Source organism: Bombina bombina, chromosome 5 (assembly GCF_027579735.1).
Source record: "Bombina bombina isolate aBomBom1 chromosome 5, aBomBom1.pri, whole genome shotgun sequence".
Taxonomy (NCBI): domain Eukaryota; kingdom Metazoa; phylum Chordata; class Amphibia; order Anura; family Bombinatoridae; genus Bombina; species Bombina bombina.
The window spans coordinates 269,716,025-269,743,941 of NC_069503.1; the positions used below are offsets into that span (position 1 = coordinate 269,716,025).

General features: G+C 38.5%; 1 protein-coding gene across 1 annotated transcript in view; it reads left to right on the forward strand.

The window, feature by feature from the left end:
- CFAP69 (cilia and flagella associated protein 69) overlaps positions 1 to 27,917 on the forward strand; it is a 292,339-nt gene that overhangs the window by 58,703 nt on the left and 205,719 nt on the right. The window contains exons 9-10 of the mRNA XM_053715703.1: positions 14,710 to 14,833; positions 24,537 to 24,585. Of these exons, the coding sequence (XP_053571678.1) occupies positions 14,710 to 14,833; positions 24,537 to 24,585 (173 nt within the window). The remainder of the gene's footprint in view (positions 1 to 14,709; positions 14,834 to 24,536; positions 24,586 to 27,917) is intronic.

The window sequence follows — 27,917 nt, forward strand, 5'->3', positions numbered from 1 at the left end:
CCCCAGAGTAACAAGGTAAAAACCTTTTCCAAATCCGACATCAATGTTAGTTAAATGACTTTCTCATAGTCAACGATGACACAACCAAATGCAGGATGATGTTTAAGCAGGTCGGTATACACTGGACGCTAGTGGCTAAACGGTAGGTCTTATTATGTGGTATAGTTCATACAGAGTCGTTATGGAAGGCTATCAGAGATGCAATATAAACAGCTGTAGGGCACCTTACTTGCGGGAGTGACGTCTCACTACCACCGCAATGCTGTATTATCAGCCGGATTTACCTTTGAATTCTTCCACTGTGTTCACCCTCTCGACTCATGAAAGTCCATTCTGCCTTACCGACTGCTCACGGAGCTCCAGTGGGCGTAGACAACAGAACAGCTACACGTGTTTCACCCAAACTAGTGTTCTGATTGGGCTTCCTCAGGCATGTGATGCCTTGTTACATAAGGTTAGCCTTTTATTGAAACGGATCCCAGGTGAATTAACTCATTCAGTGCCTAAATAAATACAACTAATAAGTTTGCTCTATAGGCAATCAATACAAATTCTCTTAACTGGAGGAATATTGGTTATATATAGTGTGGCAGCAATGGCAACATATCACAAATATTTATGCAATGCAAATTTTCTTTTGTCTCCCCTAGGTGAGAGGGAAACAATATAAGGCAAATCAGCTAAATAACTATCATATATCACAGTAGTGTCTGCTAATTTTATCCTATATAAAATTAATAGTTAAGCAGAAATTTATATTTCATAGAACGTCTGCAATCAAACTGATTATGATTTGCACGATTCAATCAATTAAATATTATAATATGAAATTACGGTCTGCAGGAAGATATAGGGAACATTCAATATCAATAAGTACTTCAATTTATTTAAACGTAACCTTACCCTATGTTGGATTTACAGTTGTATAGAAGAAGCATTTATTAGAATGACATTTTTAATTTGTGGAGGAGGAGAGAGGGAGAGAAAACAAAGTTAGGATGCAGGTAGATACTCAAAGTAAGAATGGAGCATAATTCAGTTCTTCATTTAAGCCTCCTGGTTGAACAGTATCCAGATTGAATATCCACTTGCATTCTGCCTTTAACAACAAATTGTCCCAATCTCCTCCTCTTTCACCAATACCTATATATTCAGCTCCTATAAATTTCAAACATTCATCACTACTGTTATGAAAGTCAGCAAAATGTCGTGCTATACCACTTGTCTTAATTTTTTTATGTACAATGTCACGTCTATGTTCCTTCATCCTTTCCTTGAATTCTCTATATGATTTCCCAACATACTGTTTGGGACATGAGCATGACAAAACATAGACAACCCCATAAGTTTTACAAGTAATAAAACCTTTTGTCCTGTGTATTTTTCCTTTTCTATCTTCAATTATATTCCCTGTAATCATAAACTTGCACATTTTGCATTTATTGCAAGGGTAACTACCATTTTTTGGCTTCATGCTCCCTAGCCACATTTTGGAATCATGATTAATATAATGGCTATGTACTAGAATATTCCAAATGAGTTAAATGTGTGCACTCTACCTTGGTTACAAACAAAAACAAATTAGGTGCTAGCAGTCAAAAAATAGTATTAAAGTAATATATAAGAGAAGTCACAGCTAAAAATAGTAGCTGTGAGAAAGAATGACAAGGCAGCACACAAATTGCATAAATAACAAGTGGTTTATTTGCTAAACCTACATATGTCAGAAACAAAATTACCCCAAACCCATTGTGTAAGTAAAGGGAGTGACATATATGAACCAGGCCTGGTTAGTACCTAATATCTAACACATAACCGTAAAGCTACGGTTCTAACAAATAATTGTATTGTAACAAACCATGACAAAAACATTCCGCTTGCTACAAACAGACATGTGAAAGATATATTTTTGCAACAATTATTTCAATAAGACACAATAATAAATGTCCGTGAGTATCAGAGCACTTAGTGTGAATCACACGCTCTGTATATGAAATTGTTACAAAGAAGCAGTTCCAGCGTTACTGATTGGAAAACCAACTTGAATTACTGAGCAAGCAGCCTCACCACATTCGCGGTACAAAGTTCCCGTGTATCATCCAAAACCAGCTTATATAATTACCACTTGATCCACTTCAAGACTTGCGTATGCCTCATACCGGATCCTTGGTAAATCTCCAAACAAAGCGGTTTGTATAAAGGCTCCTATGCGGTTAATGCCTCCTTGTATTCACAGAACCGGAACTTCGATTCAAGACTGCTGTATGCTTGTCAGTTGTTAGAACCACATCATAGTAACTTGGTGCGCTTGGGACCAGCTGCCAGGAAATTAGCACTCCACTTCAAACAGTTGCCGCTTCACAAACGTCAGGCATGATGCGTTTCGCCCCTCCTCTTTAGTGGGCTGACTTTAGGGCTTCATCGGATGCTTGTATGTGGTAATGACACCACTTTTATAGCTCAATGGCTAATTTAAATATTTAATTGATGACGGTTTTAACACAGTGCTGCAACCTCATATACAAGGTTAAACTTCAACTATTATTTGCACATACATCATATTTATTAAATAATTACATGTTATGCAACATATATTTGGGTATCTTTTTCATTCCGGGATGGCAAAATAAAAACCACACAAATTTTCAACAATTGCAATTTTCACATCTCCTTACTCTTCTTATATTTTGGGCAAGACTATTGACTACTATCTATGCAACTGGATTAATATAGAGATAGAAATACCAAGGGTTATTATTTGTCCCCTACAAAGAAAGTATTCTACAAAAAACATGAGAAATCAATTTTTTCATTAAGGCCATTTGGAGCCAGTGTATTTAAACGGTAAATCCATCGGGATTCATTCCTTAATAGCATATTATCAACATCACCACCACGGCGGTGCTGTTTTATATGCTGAATGCCAGTCACTTTCATAATAGTAAAGTCAGAGTTATGATATAATTCGAAGTGTCTGGCCACCGGACTGTCCTGTTCTTTATTCTTAATGTCATCCCTATGCTCTTTGACTCGATCTTTCAGGTCACGTTTAGTTTTCCCTATATAGTATAGGGGACATGAACAGTGCAGGAGGTAAATGACACCTGTAGTGTTACAGGTGATCCATTGTTTTATATTATATTGTCTACCTGTTGAGGTTTCAAATTTGCATGTTTTTTGTATGAACCTGCAATACACACAATGCTCACACGGGCTACAGCCTTGCCATTTACCTCTTGCACTTAACCAATTGGTTGTCGGTTTTCTTATGTATTCACTTCTGTCAAGCTTATCCTTGAGACTGTCAGCTCTACGTGCTGTCAACAAAGGAAAGTCTCCTACATAGTCTCTCAGTTCAGTGTCAATAGTCAACATGTGCCAATATTTTTTCATTATATCTCTAAGTTTGCCCCAGTGTGAATTGAACTTAGTTATAAGGTGTACCTTATCTCCATTCCTTTTAACTGCATTTTGTCTATAGAGCAGATCATTTCTTGTGCTATTTCTAGCCCTAGTCCAGGCCCTTTTGACCTGTCTCTTAGAATATCCTCTTTCAAGGAACCTAAATGACATCTCTCTAGCCTGTAATTCAAATTCCTCTGAGTTGGAACAATTCCTTATACCCCTCCATAGGAGTAGAATATCGTCCACATAGCGGAGCCAGAGTGCCACATGTGCCTCCACCAGGGATTCAAAGCACGAAAAAACTTCTCGTGCCTCCCATAAGCCTAGATGTAAACAGGCACTGATTTTGTAATTTCTTTGTTACATTTAATATTAAATAATAACATATTCCAATTTGATGGAAAATATTACAGACAGCTCCAAGGCACGGCCATGGGTGCCACATGTGCCCCCACCTATGCCTGTTTACATCTAGGCTTATGGGAGGCACGAGAAGTTTTTTCGTGCTTTGAATCCCTGGTGGAGGCACATGTGGCACTCTGGCTCCGCTATGTGGACGATATTCTACTCCTATGGAGGGGTAGTAAAGAACTATTAGAAAATTTCTTGAGTATTTTGAACACTGACAATGGGTACAATATCTTTCTTACATGTGAAATGAGTAAAGAGGAAGCAACATTCTTAGATTTATCAATAAGAAAAGAAGGTAGACACCTAACCACTAAGGTTTATTGTAAATCAACGGCCACCAACAGCCTTCTACATGCTACTAGTCATCATCCTGAATGCTTAAAAACTGGCATTCCAGTTGGCCAATTCCTTCGGTTGAGAAGGAATTGTTCCAACTCAGAGGAATTTGAATTACAGGCTAGAGAGATGTCATTTAGGTTCCTTGAAAGAGGATATTCTAAGAGACAGGTCAAAAGGGCCTGGACTAGGGCTAGAAATAGCACAAGAAATGATCTGTTCTATAGACAAAATGCAGTTAAAAGGAATGGATATAAGGTACGCCTTATAACTAAGTTCAATTCACACTGGGGCAAACTTAGAGATATAATGAAAAAATATTGGCACATGTTGACTATTGACACTGAACTGAGAGACTATGTAGGAGACTTTCCTTTGTTGACAGCACGTAGAGCTGACAGTCTCAAGGATAAGCTTGTCAGAAGTGAATACATAAGAAAACCGACAACCAATTGGTTAAGTGCAAGAGGTAAATGGCAAGGCTGTAGCCCGTGTGGGCATTGTGTGTATTGCAGGTTCATACAAAAAACATGCAAATTTGAAACCTCAACAGGTAGACAATATAATATAAAACAATGGATCACCTGTAACACTACAGGTGTCATTTACCTCCTGCACTGTTCATGTCCCCTATACTATATAGGGAAAACTAAACGTGACCTGAAAGATCGAGTCAAAGAGCATAGGGATGACATTAAGAATAAAGAACAGGACAGTCCGGTGGCCAGACACTTCGAATTATATCATAACTCTGACTTTACTATTATGAAAGTGACTGGCATTCAGCATATAAAACAGCACAGCCGTGGTGGTGATGTTGATAATATGCTATTAAGGAATGAATCCCGATGGATTTACCGTTTAAATACACTGGCTCCAAATTGCCTTAATGAAAAAATTGATTTCTCATGTTTTTTGTAGAATACTTTCTTTGTAGGGGACAAATAATAACCCTTGGTATTTCTATCTCTATATTAATCCAGTTGCATAGATAGTAGTCAATAGTCTTGCCCAAAATATAAGAAGAGTAAGGAGATGTGAAAATTGCAATTGTTGAAAATTTGTGTGGTTTTTATTTTGCCATCCCGGAATGAAAAAGATACCCAAATATATGTTGCATAACATGTAATTATTTAATAAATATGATGTATGTGCAAATAATAGTTGTAGTTTAACTTTGTATATGAGGTTGCAGCACTGTGTTAAAACCGTCATCAATTAAATATTTAAATTAGCCATTGAGCTATAAAAGTGGTGTCATTACCACATACAAGCATCCGATGAAGCCCTAAAGTCAGCCCACTAAAGGGGAGTTTGTGAAGCGGCAATTGTTTGAAGTGGAGTGCTAATTTCCTGGCAGCTGGTCCCAAGCGCACCGAGTTACTATGATGTGGTTCTAACAACTGACAAGCATACAGCAGTCTTGAATCGAAGTTCCGGTTCTGTGAATACAAGGAGGCATTAACCGCATAGGAGCCTTTATACAAACCGCTTTGTTTGGAGATTTACCAAGGATCCGGTATGAGGCATACGCAAGTCTTGAAGTGGATCAAGTGGTAATTATATAAGCTGGTTTTGGATGATACATGGGAACTTTGTACCGCGAATGTGGTGAGGCTGCTTGCTCAGTAATTCAAGTTGGTTTTCCAATCAGTAACGCTGGAACTGCTTGTTTGTAACAATTTCATATACAGAGCAAGTGCTCTGATACTCACGGACATTTATTATTCTGTGTCTTATTGAAATAATTGTTGCAACAATATATCTTTCACATGTCTGTTTGTAGCAAGCGGAATGTTTTTGTCATGGTTTGTTACAATACAATTATTTGTTAGAACCGTAGCTTTACGGTTATGTGTTAGATATTAGGTACTAACCAGGCCTGGTTCATATATGTCACTCCCTTTACTTACAAACAAAAGTTCAGGAGCCGCAGAAAAAGTGAAATTCAGCTTTTATTCCATAAAACAGAAGTGATACAAAAATAGACAAAAGACATGCCCTTTAGTATGTAGTTCAGCTTACGCGTTTCAGCATGTTTGCCGTACTCATAGCTTACTATTCCCTTGTAACTATTGGGCTTAATAAAGGGTGTAAAAACTTTCAATTGGCTAAAGGACATATTTCAGGATTAACTCTTTCATCACTGATTAACCTATTATAGGTCTGACAGATCTCTTGTGCAATGTCAATTTCATAACTTATTACATTTTATCACTATTTGTATTGATAAGGTTCCACTCAGGAAAGTTCTATCCAAAGTATAGCTAGGGTAAGATGGTGTTCTATCTAAATAAAAACTCATTTAAATAACAGACTCGTTTAAATAAAAGAAAGGCTCATTTTAAATAAGAGAGAGGCTCATTTTACATAAAAGAAAGGGGAGGAAAACATGTATGATATATACTTGAATAGGATTATCCCTATAAAACCTCTATTCCTTGAAAGGGGCTATCAATAATTTGTTTATTATCATACAACTGCTGATACATTCTTTTGCTCTTACAGTTTGACAAAAACAAATTTACCACAACTTTGAAATATGGCTATAATTACTCCTCACAATCACTGTGAGCTAGCTGAAGCAATATACCCAAAAATTAAATGCTTAGTATTGTTTATCTTTACTGTACTGCTACAGCCTTACTTACACAATGGGTTTGGGGTAATTTTGTTTCTGACATATGTAGGTTTAGCAAATAAACCACTTGTTATTTATGCAATTTGTGTGCTGCCTTGTCATTCTTTCTCACAGCTACTATTTTTAGCTGTGACTTCTCTTATATATTACTTTAATATGTACTAGAATATCTTTCAAGGACTGGGCCTTTCTAGCCGTTAATAGCGGGTAGTCCCCCACCAAATTGTGTATGTCCCTGTCTAAGGTGAACAAATGCCAGTGTTTGGAAAGAATGGCCTTCACATCAGACCATTGATTATTATATGTAGTAATCATCCTTATCATCTGTTCTCCACTTTGTTCATTTGGTTGATAGAGTAGAGTTTTTCTATCTGTTTGGGATGCTCTGTGAAATCCTTTTTTTAGCCAATTTTTGCTATATCCTCTCTCTAGGAATCAAAGTTTTAAATCATCTGCATGTTTCTTAAAGAGGGTTTCATCAGAACAATTTTATGTCGTAAATATTGACCTAGGGGAATGCCCTTGATTTGTGTTATGGGATGATGACTAGTTGCTGCCAGCAGGGTATTAGCTGCTGTTGGTTTCCTATAACTTTCAGTAACAATAGTATTTCCTACTTTCAACAGTTTTAGATCAAGGAAGGAAATTTCAAGAAAACTATATTCATAGGCGAATTTTAAATTTTTTGTGTTAGTGTTCAAATATTTCAAAAAGTCATGAAGTTGATCAAGCGAACCCTCCCAGAGCATCAAGACATCGTCAATAAATCTTGTCCATAGAAGTACCATATTTTCAAAGCACTCCAGTATATTTAAAATTGTTTCTAATTCCCATTTGCCCAAATAGAGACAGGCATATGTGGGGCACACCTTGCCCCCATGGCTGTCCCCAAAATTTGTCTGTAAAACTTTGAATCAAACTTGAAATAGTTTTTTTCCAAGACAAATTTTAGCAGATTCGTTACAAAAGTTGTGTGATCATTATATCTGATACCTCTCTGATGAAGGTAAAAGCGTGAGGCCTCAACACCCAAATCATGGGGTATTGAGGAATATAATGCCTCTACATCAATAGTAACAAGTAATGTTTCATCAGAGAAGGTCAGACCATCAAGTTTTGTTAGTACATCTGTAGTGTCCCTTAGATAAGAAGGCAAAGTTGTTAGGAAAGGTCTCAGGTTCCAGTCTACATATTTGGCTATATTTTCTAAAAGGCCCCCCTGACCTGATACTATTGGGCGGCCTGGCGGTGGATATTTATTTTTATGAAGTTTGGGGATTGTATAGAACGTTGGTATAGTGGGGTGTTTGACACTGAGGAATTCAAACTCCTTATTGTTTATTAATCCATTTTGAAAACCTTCCCTTAATATGACTTCTAAGTCATCTTTGTATTGTGAAGTTGGATTTCCTGGAAGTCTCTCATATTGTGTCTTACATGATAATTGTCTATGGCATTCTATCACATAGTCAGTGGTGTTAAGTATCACCACGTTGCCACCCTTGTCAGATGGTTTAATCGTGATAGAGTGATCATTTACAAGTTCCCTCAATGCTTTTTGTTGTGTCGTAGTCATGTTACCTGTTGCCTGTGACAAATTTAAAGATTTTAAGTCATTTTCTACTACCTTTACAAAATTTGATACATTTGAAACTGTAGATAAAGCCGGCATACATTTGGATTTGGCTTTAAAAGGACTAAATCCTATATGAGGATTTTCGGTGACATCACCTATAGGATCACTTTCCTGAAATAGTTTGATTAAACTTTGTAAAGTTTGTCTCTCTTGCATATCTAAATCATCACTTGGTGGTTTGTTCATGTATGGGTTTTTTTTTTAGAATAATCTTGCGGGCAAAAAGGTTAAGATCTTTCATTATGGTGAATCTGTCTAAATTATTTGTTGGACAAAATGTAAGTCCCTTTGAGAGTACTTCAATATGAGAATCATTTAAAGTTTTGTTGGACAGATTCACCACTTTGAAATCAATTTTATCACTGACTATGTCCTGGTGCTCTGTTGGCTGCGTAGTGGATAGCTTTTCTCGGTTTTATCTTCCTTTTCTGTGTTTTCTGCCCCCTCTTCTTTGCTTTTTTCTATATTCTTTTTCTCTAAAAAACGCCCTCTTTTTTTAAATCTAGCTCTACCCTGTTGTTATTATCTCTATCAAGACTTTGTTTATCCGAATCTGACGTGGCTGAGTCATATTTATAATCATAGATTTTCCCTTCAACATAGTCTATATGGTCCCTAAGGAACTTTTTCCTCTTTCTAGATTTTATCTCTTCCTGTAACTTCCTAATTTCAGAATCAGCTTGATCTTTTAATTTATTGAATTCCTGATGTGATGTCCATTTTTCAATATTTAAAGTGTATTCTTCTAAAGTCTTCTGTGCATTCTCCATTCTAAGTTCATTTTCTTTAATTATTAATCTCATTAAACCAAATGAGCAATCATTCAAACATTTTTCCCATTCAGTTTTAAAATTGGGAATTAAGGGTCAACTAAGTTAGTACCTGCCTTTTTACGGAGACGTAAGCCCCTTGGGATCATTTTATTATCCAAATATCTACGTACACTGCTGATTTCCCATTTTAATTTTAAATGTTTAATTGACTGTAGTTTATATACTTTAAAATCATGAAAGATATTGTCATTTTTAGGTGTTATTTGTGTATCCGTTTGCAAAGAAAATGTTTCATTCAAATCATACTCCCATTCACTATCACTAAAACTTGCCATTGCTGCCACAAACTTAGTCAGTCTCTGATTCTGAATAGTTGGTCAAAGTATCCAAATTATATCCTGTCAAGCACGGTATTAAAGAAAAGACATTAAAGTCTAGTATCAATGTTGTAAGATTATACCAGCTTAACAAGATGTAATTAATTGCTGAGCACAGATGAAACAAAAATTGAACTTTCATCCAGTGCACAAAGGTAAACATTTTTTAGATAAAAATAAAGAAGAACAAAAACCAGCTATACCTTTAACCAGCACTTGCTCATTAAGCAAATATGAATTAAAGGATGTTGATAATTCTCATACTCAGTCTCTGGAACTGTCTTTTTGGTCTAAGCATTCCATACTTCATATTTGCTTAATGAGCAAGTGCTGGTTAAAGGTATAGCTGGTTTTTGTTCTTCTTTATTTTTATCTAAAAAATTTTACCTCCGTGCACCCGATGAAAGTTCAATTTTTGTTTCATCTGTGCTCAGCAATTAATTACATTTTGTTAAGCTGGTATAATCTTACAACATTGATACTAGACTTTAATGTCTTTTCTTTAATACCGTGCTTGACAGGATATAATTTGGAGACTTTGACCAACTATTCAGAATCAGAGACTGACTAAGTGTGTGGCAGCAATGGCAAGTTTTAGTGATAGTGAATGGGAGTATGATTTGAATGAAACATTTTCTTTGCAAACGGATACACAAATAACACCTAAAAATGACAATATCTTTCATGATTTTAAAGTATATAAACAACAGTCAATTAAACATTTAAAATTAAAATGGGAAATCAGCAGTGTACGTAGATATTTGAATAATAAAATGATCCCAAGGGGCTTACGTCTCCGTAAAAAAGCAGGTACTTACTTAGTTGACCCTTTACTTCCCAATTTTAAAACTGAATGGGAAAAATGTTTGACTGATTGCTCATTTGGTTTAATGAGATTAATAATTAAAGAAAATGAACTTATGGAGAATGCACAGAAGACTTTAGAAGAATACACTTTAAATATTGAAAAATGGACATCACATCAGGAATTCAATAAATTAAAACATCAAGCTAATTCTGAAATTAGGAAGTTACAGGAAGAGATAAAATCTAGAAAGAGGAGAAAGTTCCTTAGGGACCATCTAGACTATGTTGAAGGGAAAATCTATGATTATAAATATGACTCAGCCACGTCAGATTCGGATAAACAAAGTCTTGATAGAGATAATAACCAACAGGGTAGAGCTCGATTTAGAAGAAGAGGGCGTTTTTTTTAGAGAAAAAGAATATAGAAAAAAGCAAAGAAGAGGGGGCAGAAAACACAGAAAAGGAAGACAAAACCGAGAAAAGCTATCCACTACGCAGCCAACAGAGCACCAGGACATAGTCAGTGATAAAATTTATTTCAAAGTGGTGAATCTGTCCAACAAAACTTTAAATGATTCTCATATTGAAGTACTCTCAAAGGGACTTACATTTTGTCCAAAAATAATTTGGACAGATTCACCATAATGAAAGATCTTAACCTTTTTTCCCGCAAGATTATTCTAAAAAAAACATACATGAACAAACCACCAAGTGATGATTTAGATATGCAAGAGAGACAAACTTTACAAAGTTTAATCAAACTATTTCAGGAAAGTGATCCTATAGGTGATGTCACCGAAAATACTCATATAGGATTTAGTCCTTTTAAAGCCAAATCCAAATATATGCCGGCTTTATCTACAGTTTCAAATGTATCAAATTTTGTAAAGGTAGTAGAAAATGACTTAAAATCTTTAAATTTGTCACAGGCAACAGGTAACATGACTACGACACAACAAAAAGCATTGAGGGAACTTGTAAATGATCACTCTATCACGATTAAACCATCTGACAGGGGTGGCAACGTGGTGATACTTAACACCACTGACTATGTGATAGAATGCCATAGACAATTATCATGTAAGACACAATATGAGAAACTTCCAGGAAATCCAACTTCACAATACAAAGATGACTTAGAAGTCATATTAAGGGAAGGTTTTCAAAATGGATTAATAAACAATAAGGAGTTTGAATTCCTCAGTGTCAAACATCCCACTATACCAACGTTCTATACAATCCCCAAACTTCATAAAAATAAATATCCGCCGCCAGGCCGCCCAATAGTATCAGGTCAGGGGGGCCTTTTAGAAAATATAGCCAAATATGTAGACTGGAACCTGAGACCTTTCCTAACAACTTTGCCTTCTTATCTAAAGGACACTACAGATGTACTAACAAAACTTGATGGTCTAACCCTCTCTGATGAAACATTACTTGTTACTATTGATGTAGAGGCATTATATTCCTCAATACCCCATGATTTGGGTGTTGAGGCCTCACGCTTTTACCTTCATCAGAGAGGTATCAGATATAATGATCACACAACTTTTGTAACGAATCTGATAAAATTTGTCTTGGAAAAAAACTATTTTAAGTTTGATTCAAAGTTTTACAGACAAATTTTGGGGACAGCCATGGGGTCAAGTTGTGCCCCCACATATGCCTGTCTCTATTTGGGCAAATGGGAGTTAGAAACAATTTTAAATATACCGGAGTGCTTTGAAAATATGGTACTTCTATGGACAAGATTTATTGACAATGTCTTGATGCTCTGGGAGGGTTCGATTGATCAACTTCATGACTTTTTGAAATATTTGAACACTTACACAAAAATTTTTAAATTCACCTATGACTATAGTTTTCTTGAAATTTCCTTCCTTGATCTAAAACTGTTGAAAGTAGGAAATACTATTGTTACTGAAAGTTATAGGAAACCAACAGCAGCTAATACCCTGCTGGCAGCAACTAGTCATCATCCCATAACACAAATCAAGGGCATTCCCATAGGTCAATATTTACGACATAAAAGAAATTGTTCTGATGAAACCCTCTTTAAGAAACATGCAGATGATTTAAAACTTTGATTCCTAGAGAGAGGATATAGCAAAAATTGGCTAAAAAAAAGGATTTCACAGAGCATCCCAAACAGATAGAAAAACTCTACTCTATCAACCGAATGAACAGATAGGATGATTACCACATATAATAATCAATGGTCTGATGTGAAGGCCATTCTTTCCAAACACTGGCATTTGCTCACCTTAGACAGGGACATACACAATTTGGTGGGGGACTACCCGCTATTAACGGCTAGAAAGGCCCAGTCCTTGAAAGATATTCTAGTACATAGCCATTATATTAATCATGATTCCAAAATGTGGCTAGGGAGCATGAAGCCAAAAAATGGTAGTTACCCTTGCAATAAATGCAGAATGTGCAAGTTTATGATTACAGGGAATATAATTGAAGATAGAAAAGGAAAAATACACAGGACAAAAGGTTTTATTACTTGTAAAACTTATGGGGTTGTCTATGTTTTGTCATGCTCATGTCCCAAACAGTATGTTGGGAAATCATATAGAGAATTCAAGGAAAGGATGAAGGAACATAGACGTGACATTGTACATAAAAAAATTAAGACAAGTGGTATAGCACGACATTTTGCTGACTTTCATAACAGTAGTGATGAATGTTTGAAATTTATAGGAGCTGAATATATAGGTATTGGTGAAAGAGGAGGAGATTGGGACAATTTGTTGTTAAAGGCAGAATGCAAATGGATATCCAATCTGGATACTGTTCAACCAGGAGGCTTAAATGAAGAACTGAATTATGCTCCATTCTTACTTTGAGTATCTACCTGCATCCTAACTTTGTTTTTCTCTCCCTCTCTCCTCCTCCACAAATTACAAATGTCATTCTAATAAATGCTTATTCTATACAACTTTAAATCCAACATAGGGTAAGGTTACGTTTAAATAAATTGAAGTACTTATTGATATTGAATGTTCCCTATATCTTCCTGCAGACCGTAATTTCATATTATAATATTTAATTGATTGAATCGTGCAAATCATAATCAGTTTGATTGCAGACGTTCTATGAAATATAAATTTCTGCTTAACTATTAACTTTATATAGGATAAAATTAGCAGACACTACTGTGATATATGATAGTTATTTAGCTGATTTGCCTTATATTGTTTCACTCTCACCTAGGGGAGACAAAAAATTTTTTGCATTGCATAAATATTTGTGATATGTTGCCATTGCTGCCACACTATATATAACCAATATTCCTCCAGTTAAGAGAATTTGTATTGATTGCCTATAGAACAAACTTATTAGTTGTATTTATTTAGGCACTGAATGAGTTAATTCACCTGGGATCTGTTTCAATAAAAGGCTAACCTGATGTAACAAGGCATCACATGCCTGAGGAAGCCCAATCAGAACACTAGTTTGGGTGAAACACGTGTAGCTGTTCTGTTGTCTACGCCCACTGGAGCTCCGTGAGCGTGGAAGTGTTTGGACGCGCTGTTTGGCTTTTCGGTAAGAACACAGTGGAAGAATTCAAAGGTAAATCCGGCTGATAATACGGCATTGCGGTGGTAGTGAGACGTCACTCCCGCAAGTAAGGTGCCCTACAGCTGTTTATTTTGCATCTCTGATAGCCGTCCATAACGACTCTGTATGAACTATACCACATAATAAGACCTACCGTTTAGCCACTAGCGTCCAGTGTATACCGACCTGCTTAAACATCATCCTGCATTTGGTTGTGTCATCGTTGACTATGAGAAAGTCATTTAACTAACATTGATGTCGGATTTGGAAAAGGTTTTTACCTTGTTACTCTGGGGACTGTCATACAATTTTGCATACTAATCAAGACTTGCTTAACATACTGCTAACATTGTCTGGCTTGAAACTGCAGTTGATTAACCCCTCTCTGACTGACACGCTTTGGTAGCTACCTTTGCAGGACGCTATTTGTGTTTTCTTTTCACAGATTCCTTATTGGTTCATTGTCCTCAATTGTGAGGAAGGTATACATTACTTATGTTATTTCTGTATGAGTACAGTGCCTTTATTTCTTATGTTATTTAATTGTTGGTAATTAAAGGATGTTGATAATTCTCATAATCAGTCTCTGGAACTGTCTTTTTGGTCTAAGCCTTCCATACTTCATATTTGCTTAATGAGCAAGTGCTGGTTATAGGTATAGCTGGTTTTTGTTCTTCTTTATTTATATATATTTATATATTTGATTTTGAATTTAAATATGTAGCATTAAATTCAACATTTTTCATTTTTCAGTGCGTTGAAAGATTCATTTGTACATCTCTTAACCAATGGTGTCCGACATTATGACCGCCAACTTAGAAATGATCTCCTAGTAATAGCAACTCTAATAGCTGAACATCATAGCTCATCTATGGTGGTAAGTATAATTAAATATTTATTTAACGAGATCTAGAATCCTTCATATATTTTCTCTTGCAAGGTGTATCCAGTCCACGGATTCATCCTTTACTTGTGGGATATTCTCATTCCCTACAGGAAGTTGCAAAGAGAGCACACAGCAAAGCTGTCCATATAGCTCCCCCTCTAGCTTCTCCACCCAGTCATTCTCTTTGCCGGATCTAAGCACTAGGGTCTCTCTCGGGAGTGCAAAGTGAATGTGGTGTTAGTATCTAGTTCTTTCAGTTCTTCAAGGGGTTCTGTTTGAACCTTTACATTCCATAGACATTAAGTTGTTATCTTGGAAAGTTTTGTTTTTGATAGCTATCTCTCCTGCTCGAAGAGTTTCAGAATTATCTGCCTTACAGTGTGATTCACCTTACCTGGTGTTCCACGCAGATAAGGTAGTTTTGCGTTCCAAGCCTGGTTTTCTTCCTAAAGTTGTTTCTAACAAGAATATTAACCAGGAAATAGTTGTTCCTTCTCTGTGTCCTAATCCATCTTCGAAGAAGGAACGTCTATTACACAATCTTGATGTAGTTCGTGCTTTAAAGTTCTATTTACAAGCAACTAAGGATTTCAAACATCTTCCTTGTTTGTTATCTATTCTGGTAAGAGGAGAGGTCAGAAAATGACTGCTACCTCTCTTTCCTTTTGGCTGAAAAGCATCATCCGTTTGGCCTATGAGACTGCTGGCCAGCAGCCTCCTGAAAGAATTACTGCTCATTCTACCAGAGCAGTGGCTTCCACATGGGCTTTCAAAAATGAGGCTTCTGTTGAACAGATTTGTAAGGCAGCGACTTGGTCTTCACTGCATACTTTTGCCAAATTTTACAAATTCGATACTTTTGCTTCTTCGGAGGCTATTTTTGGGAGAAAGGTTTTGCAAGCAGTGGTGCCTTCCGTTTAAGGTACCTGTCTTGTTCCCTCCCTTCATCCGTGTCCTAAAGCTTTGGTATTGGTATCCCACAAGTAAAGGATGAATCCGTGGACTGGATACACCTTGCAAGAGAAAACAGAATTTATGCTTACCTGATAAATTACTTTCTCTTGCGGTGTATCCAGTCCACGGCCCGCCCTGGCATTTAAGTCAGGTAAAAATTTTTTGTTTAAACTACAGTCACCACTGCACCCTATGGTTTCTCCTTTTCCTTCCTAACCTTTGGTCGAATGACTGGGGGGTGGAGCTAGAGGGGGAGCTATATGGACAGCTTTGCTGTGTGCTCTCTTTGCCACTTCCTGTAGGGAATGAGAATATCCCACAAGTAAAGGATGAATCCGTGGACTGGATACACCGCAAGAGAAAGTAATTTATCAGGTAAGCATAAATTCTGTTTTTTTCTATTTGCATAAAGTTTAGAGGTTTTTTTCTCTGGCATGCATAAAATGTATTTCACAATTCCACTGTGCGTATAACTGTGTAGAATGTATTACAGATTTCTGGTGAAAAGACAGCAATATGCTATGAGTTTAACAGTACATGAAAGTGCTATGGTAAAACGCTGTAATGCATTAGAGCACTTTCTTTATGTACAACTTTTATCTATATATTTATCCCCTCAAATATTCATTGTATTCTCTAAGGCAGTGCTTTCCAAACTGTGTGCCGTGGCACATTAGTGTGTCAGCAGCAGTGTTTATGTGTGTCTCTGCTTCAGCACAAACGTTTTTTTAATTTTTAAAACTTTTTTTTTTGGTTTCCGACTTTCTGCCTGCCTGCTTCGCATATCACGTGGCTGACACGTGATTGATACCTAGTGGGTCACAGATTAGCTTAACCTAATGGCGCAGCTCTGCCGGAACTGAAACTATTCCCATTAGCTCCTGACTGCACGTGTAGTCTCCTCAATCGGTTCTTGACTGCACGTGTAGTCAGTAAGTGGCACAGCAAGCAGTGTGTTTGCTGGGCGGGCAGTAGTCAGTCGGAATCGCAAAGCTCTGAGGGCAGCAGCTTAAATGCTGAGCTGAAGTCAGAAGTCAAAGTGTTTTTTGTTTTTTTTGCAGACTCCACAGTGGTCCACCTTTTCAAGGTTTAAGCACTGCAGGTCTAAGATCGTGAGTGTTATTTTTACTCTATGTATGTTAATAATTATATGGGAACACTGGGAGCTGTTTTATTCCTAAAAAGGCTTACAATTGAATTTAAGATTCTAAGAAAGCTTCTCAGAGTCAGATGGACCAATCTTAAAGAATTCTGTTGTTAATTCCATTTCCATTCCTTTGTCTTATGATTAGGGTGACCATATTGCCTCTTTAAAAAGGGACACATGAAAAATACATATGTCAGGGTTCTTATACAAAACATTTCTTTAAACAGCCCTGAAAACAGCCCTGACATATGTATTTTTCATATATGTCCCTTTTTAAAGCGGCAATATGGTCACCCTACTTATGATTATCCTTTACTTTAGAGAACAGTACACAATGTTTAAATCTTCTGGTATGGTATTATTGGATAATCATATAGACTTTATTAAGTAACTGTCGCCCTTCAATGTTCTTCCTTTCACAAATTCTTTGTAATCTAGTGAAGGGATTCATTCAATTGCTCTTTTGGCTTTTGGAGTTTTGGGGAGATTTGTTTGCTTGCACCCCTTTGGGGAGAGGGAAATATGGGCAGTCACAGGACAGAATATAAGAAAAATTGGTTTAATTGTCCCTTTGAATAATGTGGTGCATTTATCTTGATCTGACACTGACTGTAGTGGAAGGAGACATTGCTTGTTCTTTAACACATACAACTGACATAAGTAAGAAGCTGACATCTATAAATCACAAGAACTGCTGCTAAGACGGCATAATACTTAACTTTCATACACATTGCCAGAAGCAATAGTTATACAGGAAACATATCTTGTGTCTAACAGAGAATGCCACATTTAACAGTTTAAGGCAGATTAAGCTTATTTGAAGATGATAGTTTATTTAAAGCTGTGTTCCATTTTAAAGGGACATGAAGCCACATATTTCTTCTGTTAAGTGTGATCAGTCCACGGGTCATCATTACTTCTGGGATATTACTCCTCCCCAACAGGAAGTGCAAGAGGATTCACCCAGCAGAGCTGCATATAGCTCCTCCCCTCTACGTCACTCCCAGTCATTCTCTTGCACCCAACGACTAGATAGGATGTGTGAGAGGACTATGGTGATTATACTTAGTTTTATATCTTCAATCAAAAGTTTGTTATTTTAAAATAGCACCGGAGTGTGTTATTATCTCTCTGGCAGAGTTTGAAGAAGAATCTACCAGAGTTTTTGTTATGATTTTAGCCGGAGTAGTTAAGATCATATTGCTGTTTCTCGGCCATCTGAGGAGAGGTAAACTTCAGATCAGGGGACAGCGGGCAGATGAATCTGCATAGAGGTATGTAGCAGTTTTTATTTTCTGACAATGGAATTGATGAGAAAATCCTGCCATACCGATATAATGTCATGTATGTATACTTTTCACTTCAGTATTCTGGGGAATGGTACTTCACTAGAATTACACTGTAAGAAATACATAAAGCTGTTTAATAACTAGAGATTATGTTTAACGTTTTTGCTGGAATGTAAAATCGTTTTCATTTGCTGAGGTACTGAGTGAATAAATGTTTGGGCACTATTTTTCCACTTGGCAGTTGCTTAGTCTGTTTTCTGACAGTTTCTGTTCTCCCTCACTGCTGTGTGTGAGGGGGAGGGGCCGTTTTTTGGCGCTTTTACTATGCATCAAATATTTCAGTCAGCAACTCATTGTATTCCCTGCATGATCCGGTTCATCTCTACAGAGCTCAGGGGTCTTCAAAACTTATTTTGAGGGAGGTAATTTCTCTCAGCAGAGCTGTGAGAATTATAGTTTGACTGAGATAAAAAACGTTTATTCTGTAATTTGTTTCCTGCTTTCAGAATTTGTTATCTTTGCTAATGGGATTAAACCTTTGCTAAAGTTGTGTTGTTTACAAGGATTGAGGCTATAACTGTTTCAATTTATTAATTTTCAACTGTCATAGATCTTCTGTGCTTCTTAAAGGCACAGTACGTTTTAATATTATTCTAATTGAATTGTATTTCCAAGTTGCAAGTTTATTTGCTAGTGTGTTAAACATGTCTGATTCAGAGGATGATACCTGTGTCATTTGTTGCAATGCCAAAGTGGAGCCCAATAGAAATTTATGTACTAACTGTATTGATGCTACTTTAAATAAAAATCAATCTGTACAAATTGAACAAATTTCACCAAACAACGAGGGGAGAGTTATGCCGACTAACTCGCCTCACGTGTCAGTACCTACATCTCCCGCTCAGAGGGAGGTGCGTGATATTGTAGCGCCGAGTACATCTGGGCGGCCATTACAAATCACATTACAGGATATGGCTACTGTTATGACTGAGGTTTTGGCTAAATTACCAGAACTAAGAGGTAAGCGTGATCACTCTGGGGTGAGAACAGAGTGCGCTGATAATATTAGGGCCATGTCAGACACTGCGTCACAGGTGGCAGAACATGAGGACGGAGAACTTCATTCTGTGGGTGACGGTTCTGATCCAAACAGACTGGATTCAGATATTTCAAATTTTAAATTTAAACTGGAAAACCTCCGTGTATTACTAGGGGAGGTGTTAGCGGCTCTGAATGATTGTAACACAGTTGCAATACCAGAGAAAATGTGTAGGTTGGATAAATATTTTGCGGTACCGACGAGTACTGAGGTTTTTCCTATACCTAAGAGACTTACTGAAATTGTTACTAAGGAGTGGGATAGACCCGGTGTGCCGTTCTCACCCCCTCCGATATTTAGAAAAATGTTTCCAATAGACGCCACCACAAGGGACTTATGGCAAACGGTCCCTAAGGTGGAGGGAGCAGTTTCTACCTTAGCTAAGCGTACCACTATCCCGGTGGAGGATAGCTGTGCTTTTTCAGATCCAATGGATAAAAAGTTAGAGGGTTACCTTAAGAAAATGTTTGTTCAACAAGGTTTTATATTGCAACCCCTTGCATGCATTGCGCCGATCACGGCTGCAGCGGCATTCTGGATTGAGTCTCTGGAAGAGAACATTGGTTCAGCTACTCTGGACGACATTACGGACAGGCTTAGAGTCCTTAAACTAGCTAATTCATTCATTTCGGAGGCCGTAGTACATCTTACTAAACTTACGGCGAAGAATTCAGGATTCGCCATTCAGGCACGCAGGGCGCTGTGGCTAAAATCCTGGTCAGCTGATGTTACTTCTAAGTCTAAATTGCTTAATATACCTTTCAAAGGGCAGACCTTATTCGGGCCCGGGTTGAAAGAGATTATCGCTGACATTACAGGAGGTAAAGGCCATGCCCTGCCTCAGGACAAAGCCAAAGCCAAGACTAGACAGTCTAATTTTCGTTCCTTTCGTAATTTCAAAGCAGGAGCAGCATCAACTTCCTCTGCACCAAAACAGGAAGGAGCTGTTGCTCGCTACAGACAAGGCTGGAAACCTAACCAGTCCTGGAACAAGGGCAAGCAGACTAGGAAACCTGCTGCTGCCCCTAAAACAGCATGATTTGAGGGCCCCCGATCCGGGATCGGATCTAGTGGGGGGCAGACTTTCTCTCTTCGCCCAGGCTTGGGCAAGAGATGTTCAGGATCCCTGGGCGCTAGAGATAATATCTCAGGGATACCTTCTGGACTTCAAATACTCTCCTCCAAGAGAGAGATTTCATCTGTCAAGATTGTCAACAATCCAGACAAAGAAAGAGGCGTTTCTACGCTGCGTACAAGAGCTCTTGTTAATGGGAGTAATCCATCCAGTTCCACGATCGGAACAGGGACAGGGGTTTTACTCAAATCTGTTTGTGGTTCCCAAAAAAGAGGGAACTTTCAGACCAATCCTGGACTTAAAGATCCTAAACAAATTCCTAAGAGTTCCATCGTTCAAGATGGAGACTATTCGGACAATTTTACCTATGATCCAAGAGGGTCAGTACATGACCACTGTAGATTTAAAAGATGCTTACCTTCACATACCAATTCACAAAGATCATTATCGGTACCTAAGGTTTGCCTTCCTAGACAGGCATTACCAGTTTGTGGCTCTTCCATTCGGATTGGCTACAGCTCCAAGAATCTTCACAAAGGTTCTGGGTGCTCTTCTGGCGGTACTAAGACCGCGGGGAATCTCGGTAGCTCCATACCTAGACGACATTCTGATACAAGCTTCAAGCTTTCAAACTGCCAAGTCTCATACAGAGTTAGTGCTGGCATTTCTAAGGTCACATGGATGGAAGGTGAACGAAAAGAAGAGTTCACTCGTTCCACTCACAAGAGTTCCCTTCCTGGGGACTCTTATAGATTCTGTAGAAATGAAGATTTACCTGACAGAGGACAGGCTAACAAGACTTCAAAGTGCTTGCCGCACCCTTCATTCCATTCAACACCCGTCAGTGGCTCAATGCATGGAGATAATCGGCTTAATGGTAGCGGCAATGGACATAGTACCCTTTGCACGCTTACACCTCAGACCACTGCAACTGTGCATGCTAAGTCAGTGGAATGGGGATTACTCAGACTTATCCCCTTCTCTGAATCTGGATCAAGAGACCAGAAATTCTCTTCTATGGTGGCTTTCTCAGCCACATCTGTCCAGGGGGATGCCATTCAGCAGACCAGACTGGACAATTGTAACAACAGACGCCAGCCTTCTAGGTTGGGGTGCCGTCTGGAATTCTCTGAAGGCTCAGGGACAATGGAGTCAGGAGGAGAGTCTCCTGCCAATAAACATTCTGGAATTGAGAGCAGTTCTCAATGCCCTCCTGGCTTGGCCCCAGTTGACAACTCGGGGGTTCATCAGGTTTCAGTCGGACAACATCACGACTGTAGCTTACATCAACCATCAGGGAGGGACAAGAAGCTCCCTAGCTATGATGGAAGTATCAAAGATAATTCGCTGGGCAGAGTCTCACTCTTGCCACCTGTCAGCAATCCACATCCCGGGAGTGGAGAACTGGGAGGCGGATTTCTTAAGTCGTCAGACTTTTCATCCGGGGGAGTGGGAACTTCATCCGGAGGTCTTTGCCCAAATACTTCGACGTTGGGGCAAACCAGAGATAGATCTCAGGGCGTCTCGACAGAACGCCAAGCTTCCTCGTTACGGGTCCAGATCCAGGGATCCAGGAGCAGTCCTGATAGATGCTCTGACAGCACCTTGGGACTTCAGGATGGCTTACGTGTTTCCACCCTTCCCGTTGCTTCCTCGATTGATTGCCAGAATCAAACAAGAGAGAGCATCAGTGATTCTAATAGCACCTGCGTGGCCACGCAGGACTTGGTATGCAGACCTGGTGGACATGTCATCCTGTCCACCTTGGTCTCGACCTCTGAAACAGGACCTTCTGATACAGGGTCCCTTCAAACATCAAAATCTAACTTCTCTGAAGCTGACTGCTTGGAAATTGAACGCTTGATTTTATCAAGACGTGGGTTTTCTGAGTCAGTTATTGATACCTTAATACAGGCTAGGAAACCTGTTACCAGAAAGATTTACCATAAGATATGGCGTAAATACCTATATTGGTGTGAATCCAAAGGTTACTCTTGGAGTAAGGTTAGGATTCCTAGGATATTGTCTTTTCTACAAGAAGGTTTAGGAAAAGGGTTTATCTGCTAGTTCTTTAAAGGGACAGATCTCAGCTCTGTCCATTCTGTTACACAAACGTCTGTCAGAAGTTCCTGACGTCCAGGCTTTTTGTCAGGCTTTGGCCAGGATTAAGCCTGTGTTTAAAACTGTTGCTCCACCATGGAGTTTAAACCTTGTTCTTAATGTTTTACAGAGCGTTCCGTTTGAACCCCTTCATTCCATTGATATAAAGTTGTTATCTTGGAAAGTTCTATTTTTAATGGCTATTTCCTCGGCTCGAAGAGTCTCTGAATTATCAGCCTTACATTGTGATTCTCCTTATTTGATTTTTCATTCGGATAAGGTAGTCCTGCGTACTAAACCTGGGTTCTTACCTAAGGTAGTTACTAACAGGAATATCAATCAAGAGATTGTTGTTCCTTCTTTATGCCCAAATCCTTCTTCAAAGAAGGAACGTCTACTGCACAACCTGGATGTAGTCCGTGCTCTAAAATTTTACTTACAGGCAACTAAGGAATTTCGACAAACGTCTTCTCTGTTTGTCATTTACTCTGGGCAGAGGAGAGGTCAAAAAGCTTCCGCTACCTCTCTTTCTTTTTGGCTTCGTAGCATAATTCGTTTAGCTTATGAGACTGCTGGACAGCAGCCTCCTGAAAGAATTACAGCTCATTCTACTAGAGCTGTGGCTTCCACTTGGGCCTTCAAGAATGAGGCCTCTGTTGAACAGATTTGCAAGGCTGCAACTTGGTCTTCGCTTCATACTTTTTCCAAATTTTACAAATTTGACACTTTTGCTTCATCGGAGTCTATTTTTGGGAGAAAGGTTCTTCAGGCAGTGGTTCCTTCTGTATAAAGAGCCTGCCTATCCCTCCCGTCATCCGTGTACTTTTGCTTTGGTATTGGTATCCCAGAAGTAATGATGACCCGTGGACTGATCACACTTAACAGAAGAAAACATAATTTATGCTTACCTGATAAATTCCTTTCTTCTGTAGTGTGATCAGTCCACGGCCCGCCCTGTTTTTAAGGCAGGTAAATATTTTTTAATTTATACTCCAGTCACCACTTCACCCTTGGCTTTTCCTTTCTCGTTGGTCCTTGGTCGAATGACTGGGAGTGACGTAGAGGGGAGGAGCTATATGCAGCTCTGCTGGGTGAATCCTCTTGCACTTCCTGTTGGGGAGGAGTAATATCCCAGAAGTAATGATGACCCGTGGACTGATCACACTACAGAAGAAAGGAATTTATCAGGTAAGCATAAATTATGTTTTTTCTTTCATGATTCAGATACAATATATCATTTTAAAGCAACTTTCCAATTTACATTCTCTTTGATATCCTTTGTTGAAGGCAGTAATGCACTACTGGGAGCTAGCTGAACATACTGGGTGAGCCAATGACAAAAAGCATGCATGTGCAGCTACCAGTCAGCAGCTAGCTTCCAGTAGTGCATTGCTGCTCCTGCTCTTGATATATAGATAGGAAGTGAAAGCTTAAAAATGCTTGATGATGAAATCCGAGTGTCTTTATCTAATATGCCACCAAATATTCAAAAACTGTGTTCATCCCATCAACCTCATGCATCCCATTAAAATGGTAAGTAGCTATTGGTGTTATTAAACTTTTTTAATTCTTGCACATACATACTGTTACTTGTAAATACATTTCGTTATTATATCATTTATGTATGTGTCCGTATCTCTTAAAACAAGTTAGTTTAACCTCCTGTTTGCTAGTACAACTGAACTACTGTGTCGTGAAATGATGTAGGTCTAAAAAGTGTCACCAACATGAAAAGTTTTAAAAGCTCTGCTCTAAGGAATATGATGGTTGCAAAGGAACCCTCTGGGTTGAGTAGAGGAGTATTGAGGAATAGGATGGTGGAACTCAATTTACTAAACGTTCTGGTGAATTATTACTAAAGGTCACATTTACTGTGCTTGGATTTTAATTCTAAATTTTGGGTGATTGTAATTACGCGAATACAGAATAACTTGTATTTTCATATCTAAAGATTTGTGGCAGAAAACTCTAAACTAGTTTAGTCCCTTTCTTACTAATATTAATTTCACATCATATTTGTTTGCTTTCAGGAAAGTGGGTTTGCCAAACAACTCATCTCATTTGCTACATTTTCTGAAGGTCAGTTTATTTTTCCCAATGTGACTTTTTATGTCCAATGTAGTGAAAATATGTCAAATGTATCTCCTATGTTATATAGAATATAATGCATAGAACTATACATTTTAAGTATTTCTCTAAAACCTTCATAGTTATAAATTAAAGAATAAATTGTGTATCTGCAGCCTGCTTTTATGGTTTTGGTAGAAATTCCTAGAAGTCTTCAGGCCTTCTCTACTTCATATACTATGATGAACGCAAGGATATTGATGAGTTATATGCAAACAGCTAAAAACAATTCCTGCACCATCTTATCCAGGAGGAAATGTTCCTGCTTTTTTCATCTGTATTAGCCTGTATGGGGGTTGCCCTTAGCTTTACCTGCTCAGTACAGAGGACACATCCTGTGCAGTTAACTGGTTATGTTCAAATTAACTTTTCATGTGAATTTTTTTTTTTTTCAAATTCTGACATAATTTTAAACAAATCTGGCTGGTATTCTGCAGCTACTTCACATTACCAGTCACTTCAAACCGTGAAAAATAAGTTCAATTTAAGGCAATAAGATGTGGGAAATAAGCCTTCTCATAACTTTTTGCCATAACTCCTTAGATTTTAGGGTGCAATATGAAATCATTTTAAAATTTAGTGGAGCCTTTCTGTTCATGAATTTGTTCTTAAAGTATATGCTCAGTAAATCAATCATTATTTTGGCTTGAAAACAAAAAGGAAACCATGAAGAAAACTTTGGATATCAAGTATATTAAATAGTATCCAACAACTTCTATAAACTTTTCATGTTTAAAAAGATAGATAATACCTTTTTCTCTTGTAAGGTGTATCCAGTCCACGGATCATCCATTACTTGTGGGATATTCTCATTCCCAACAGGAAGTTGCAAGAGGACACCCACAGCAGAGCTGTTATATAGCTCCTCCCCTCACTACCATATCCAGTCATTCTCTTGCAACTCTCAACGCGCATGGAGGTAGTAAGAGAGAGTGGTGAAAAATAGTTAGTTTATTTCCTTCAATCAAAAGTTTGTTATTTTTAAATAGTACCGGAGTTGTGCTATTTTATCTCAGGCAGAGATAGAAGAAGAATCTGCCTGAGTTTTCTATGATCTTAGCAGGTTGTAACTAAGATCCATTGCTGTTCTCACATATGTCTGAGGAGAGAGGTAACTTCAGAGGGAGAATGGAGTGCAGTTTACTCTGCTATAAGGTATGTGCAGTTATAATTTTTTCTAGGATTGGAAATGCTAGAAAATGCTTCTGATACCTGATAAATGTAAGTTAAGCCTGAATACAGTGATTTAATAACGACTGGTATCATGCTTACTCTCAGGGGTAATACCCTTATAGATATGCTATATAAAACGTTTGCTGGCATGTTTAATCGTTTTTTATATATGCTTGGTGATAAAACTTTATTGGGGCCTAATTTTTTCCACATGGCTGGCTTTATTTTTGCCTAGAAACAGTTTCCTGAGGCTTTCCACTGTTGTAATATGAGTGGGAGGGGCCTATTTTAGCGCTTTTTTGCGCAGTTAAAATTACATACTGAGACATCCAGTTTTCCTGCCGTATTCTTCATTCCATTCCGCGCCCTTCGGTGGCTCAGTGCATGGAAGTAATCGGCTTAATGGTAGCGGCAATGGACATGGTGCCGTTTGCACGCTTACATCTCAGACCGCTGCAACTATGCATGCTCAGTCAGTGGAACGGGGATTACCGAGATTTGTCCCCTCTACTAAATCTGGATCAAGAGACCAGGGATTCTCTTCTCTGGTGGCTATCTCGGGTCCATCTGTCCAAAGGTATGACCTTTCGCAGGCCAGATTGGACAATTGTGACGACAGATGCCAGCCTTCTAGGTTGGGGTGCAGTCTGGAACTCCCTGAAGGCTCAGGGATCGTGGACTCTCTCCTTCCAATAAATATTCTGGAATTGAGAGCGATATTCAATGCTCTTCAAGCTTGGCCTCAGTTAGCAACTCTGAGGTTCATCAGATTTCAGTCGGACAACATCACGACTGTGGCTTACATCAACCATCAAGGGGGAACAAGAAGTTCCCTAGCGATGTTAGAAGTCTCAAAGATAATTCTCTGGGCGGAGATTCACAGCTATCCATATCCCAGGTGTAGAGAACTGGGAGGCGGATTTTCTAAGTTGACAGACTTTTCATCCGGGGGAGTGGGAACTCCATCCGGAGGTGTTTGCACAAGTGATTCATCGCTGGGGCAAACCAGAACTGGATCTCATGGCGTCTCGACAGAACGCCAAGCTTCCTTGTTACGGATCCAGGTCCAGGGACCCCAAGGCGAAGCTGATAGATGCTCTAGCAGCGCCCTGGTCTTTCAACCTAGCTTATGTGTTTCCACCGTTTCCTCTGCTCCCTCGACTGATTGCCAAGATCAATCAGGAGAGAGCATCAGTGATTTTAATAGTGCCTGCGTGGCCACGCAGGACCTGGTATGCAGATCTAGTGGACATGTCATCCTTTCCACCATGGACTCTGCCTCTGAGACAGGACCTTCTACTTCAGGGTCCTTTCCACCATCCAAATCTAATTTCTCTGAGACTGACTGCATGGAGATTGAACGCCTGATTTTATCAAGGCGTGGCTTCTCCGAGTCAGTCATTGATACCTTAATACAGGCACGAAAGCCTGTCACCAGGAAAATTTATCATAAAATATAGCGTAAATATCTTTATTGGTGTGAATCCAAGGGTTACTCATGGAGTAAAGTCAGGATTCCCAGGATATTATCCTTTCTCCAAGATGGTTTGGAAAAAGGATTGTCAGCTAGTTCCTTAAAGGGACAGATTTCTGCTCTGTCTATTCTTTTGCACAAGCGTCTGGCAGATGTTCCAGACGTTCAGGCATTTTGTCAGGCTTTAGTTAGAATCAAGCCTGTGTTTAGACCTGTTGCTCCGCCATGGAGCTTAAATTTGGTTCTTAAGGTTCTTCAAGGAGTTCCATTTGAACCTCTTCATTCCACAGATATCAAACTTTTATCGTGGAAAGTTCTTTTTTTGGTAGCTATTTCCTCAGCTCGTAGAGTCTCTGAGTTATCTGCCTTACAATGTGATTCTCCTTATCTGATTTTCCATACGGATAAGGTAGTCCTGCGTACCAAACCTGGGTTTTTACCTAAGGTGGTATCTAACAAGAATATCAATCAAGAGATTGTTGTTCCATCCTTGTGTCCTAATCCATCTTCAAAGAAGGAACGTCTATTACATAATCTGGACGTGGTTCGTGCTTTAAAGTTTTACTTACAAGCTACTAAAGATTTTCGACAAACATCTGCTTTGTTTGTTGTTTACTCTGGACAGAGGAGAGGTCAA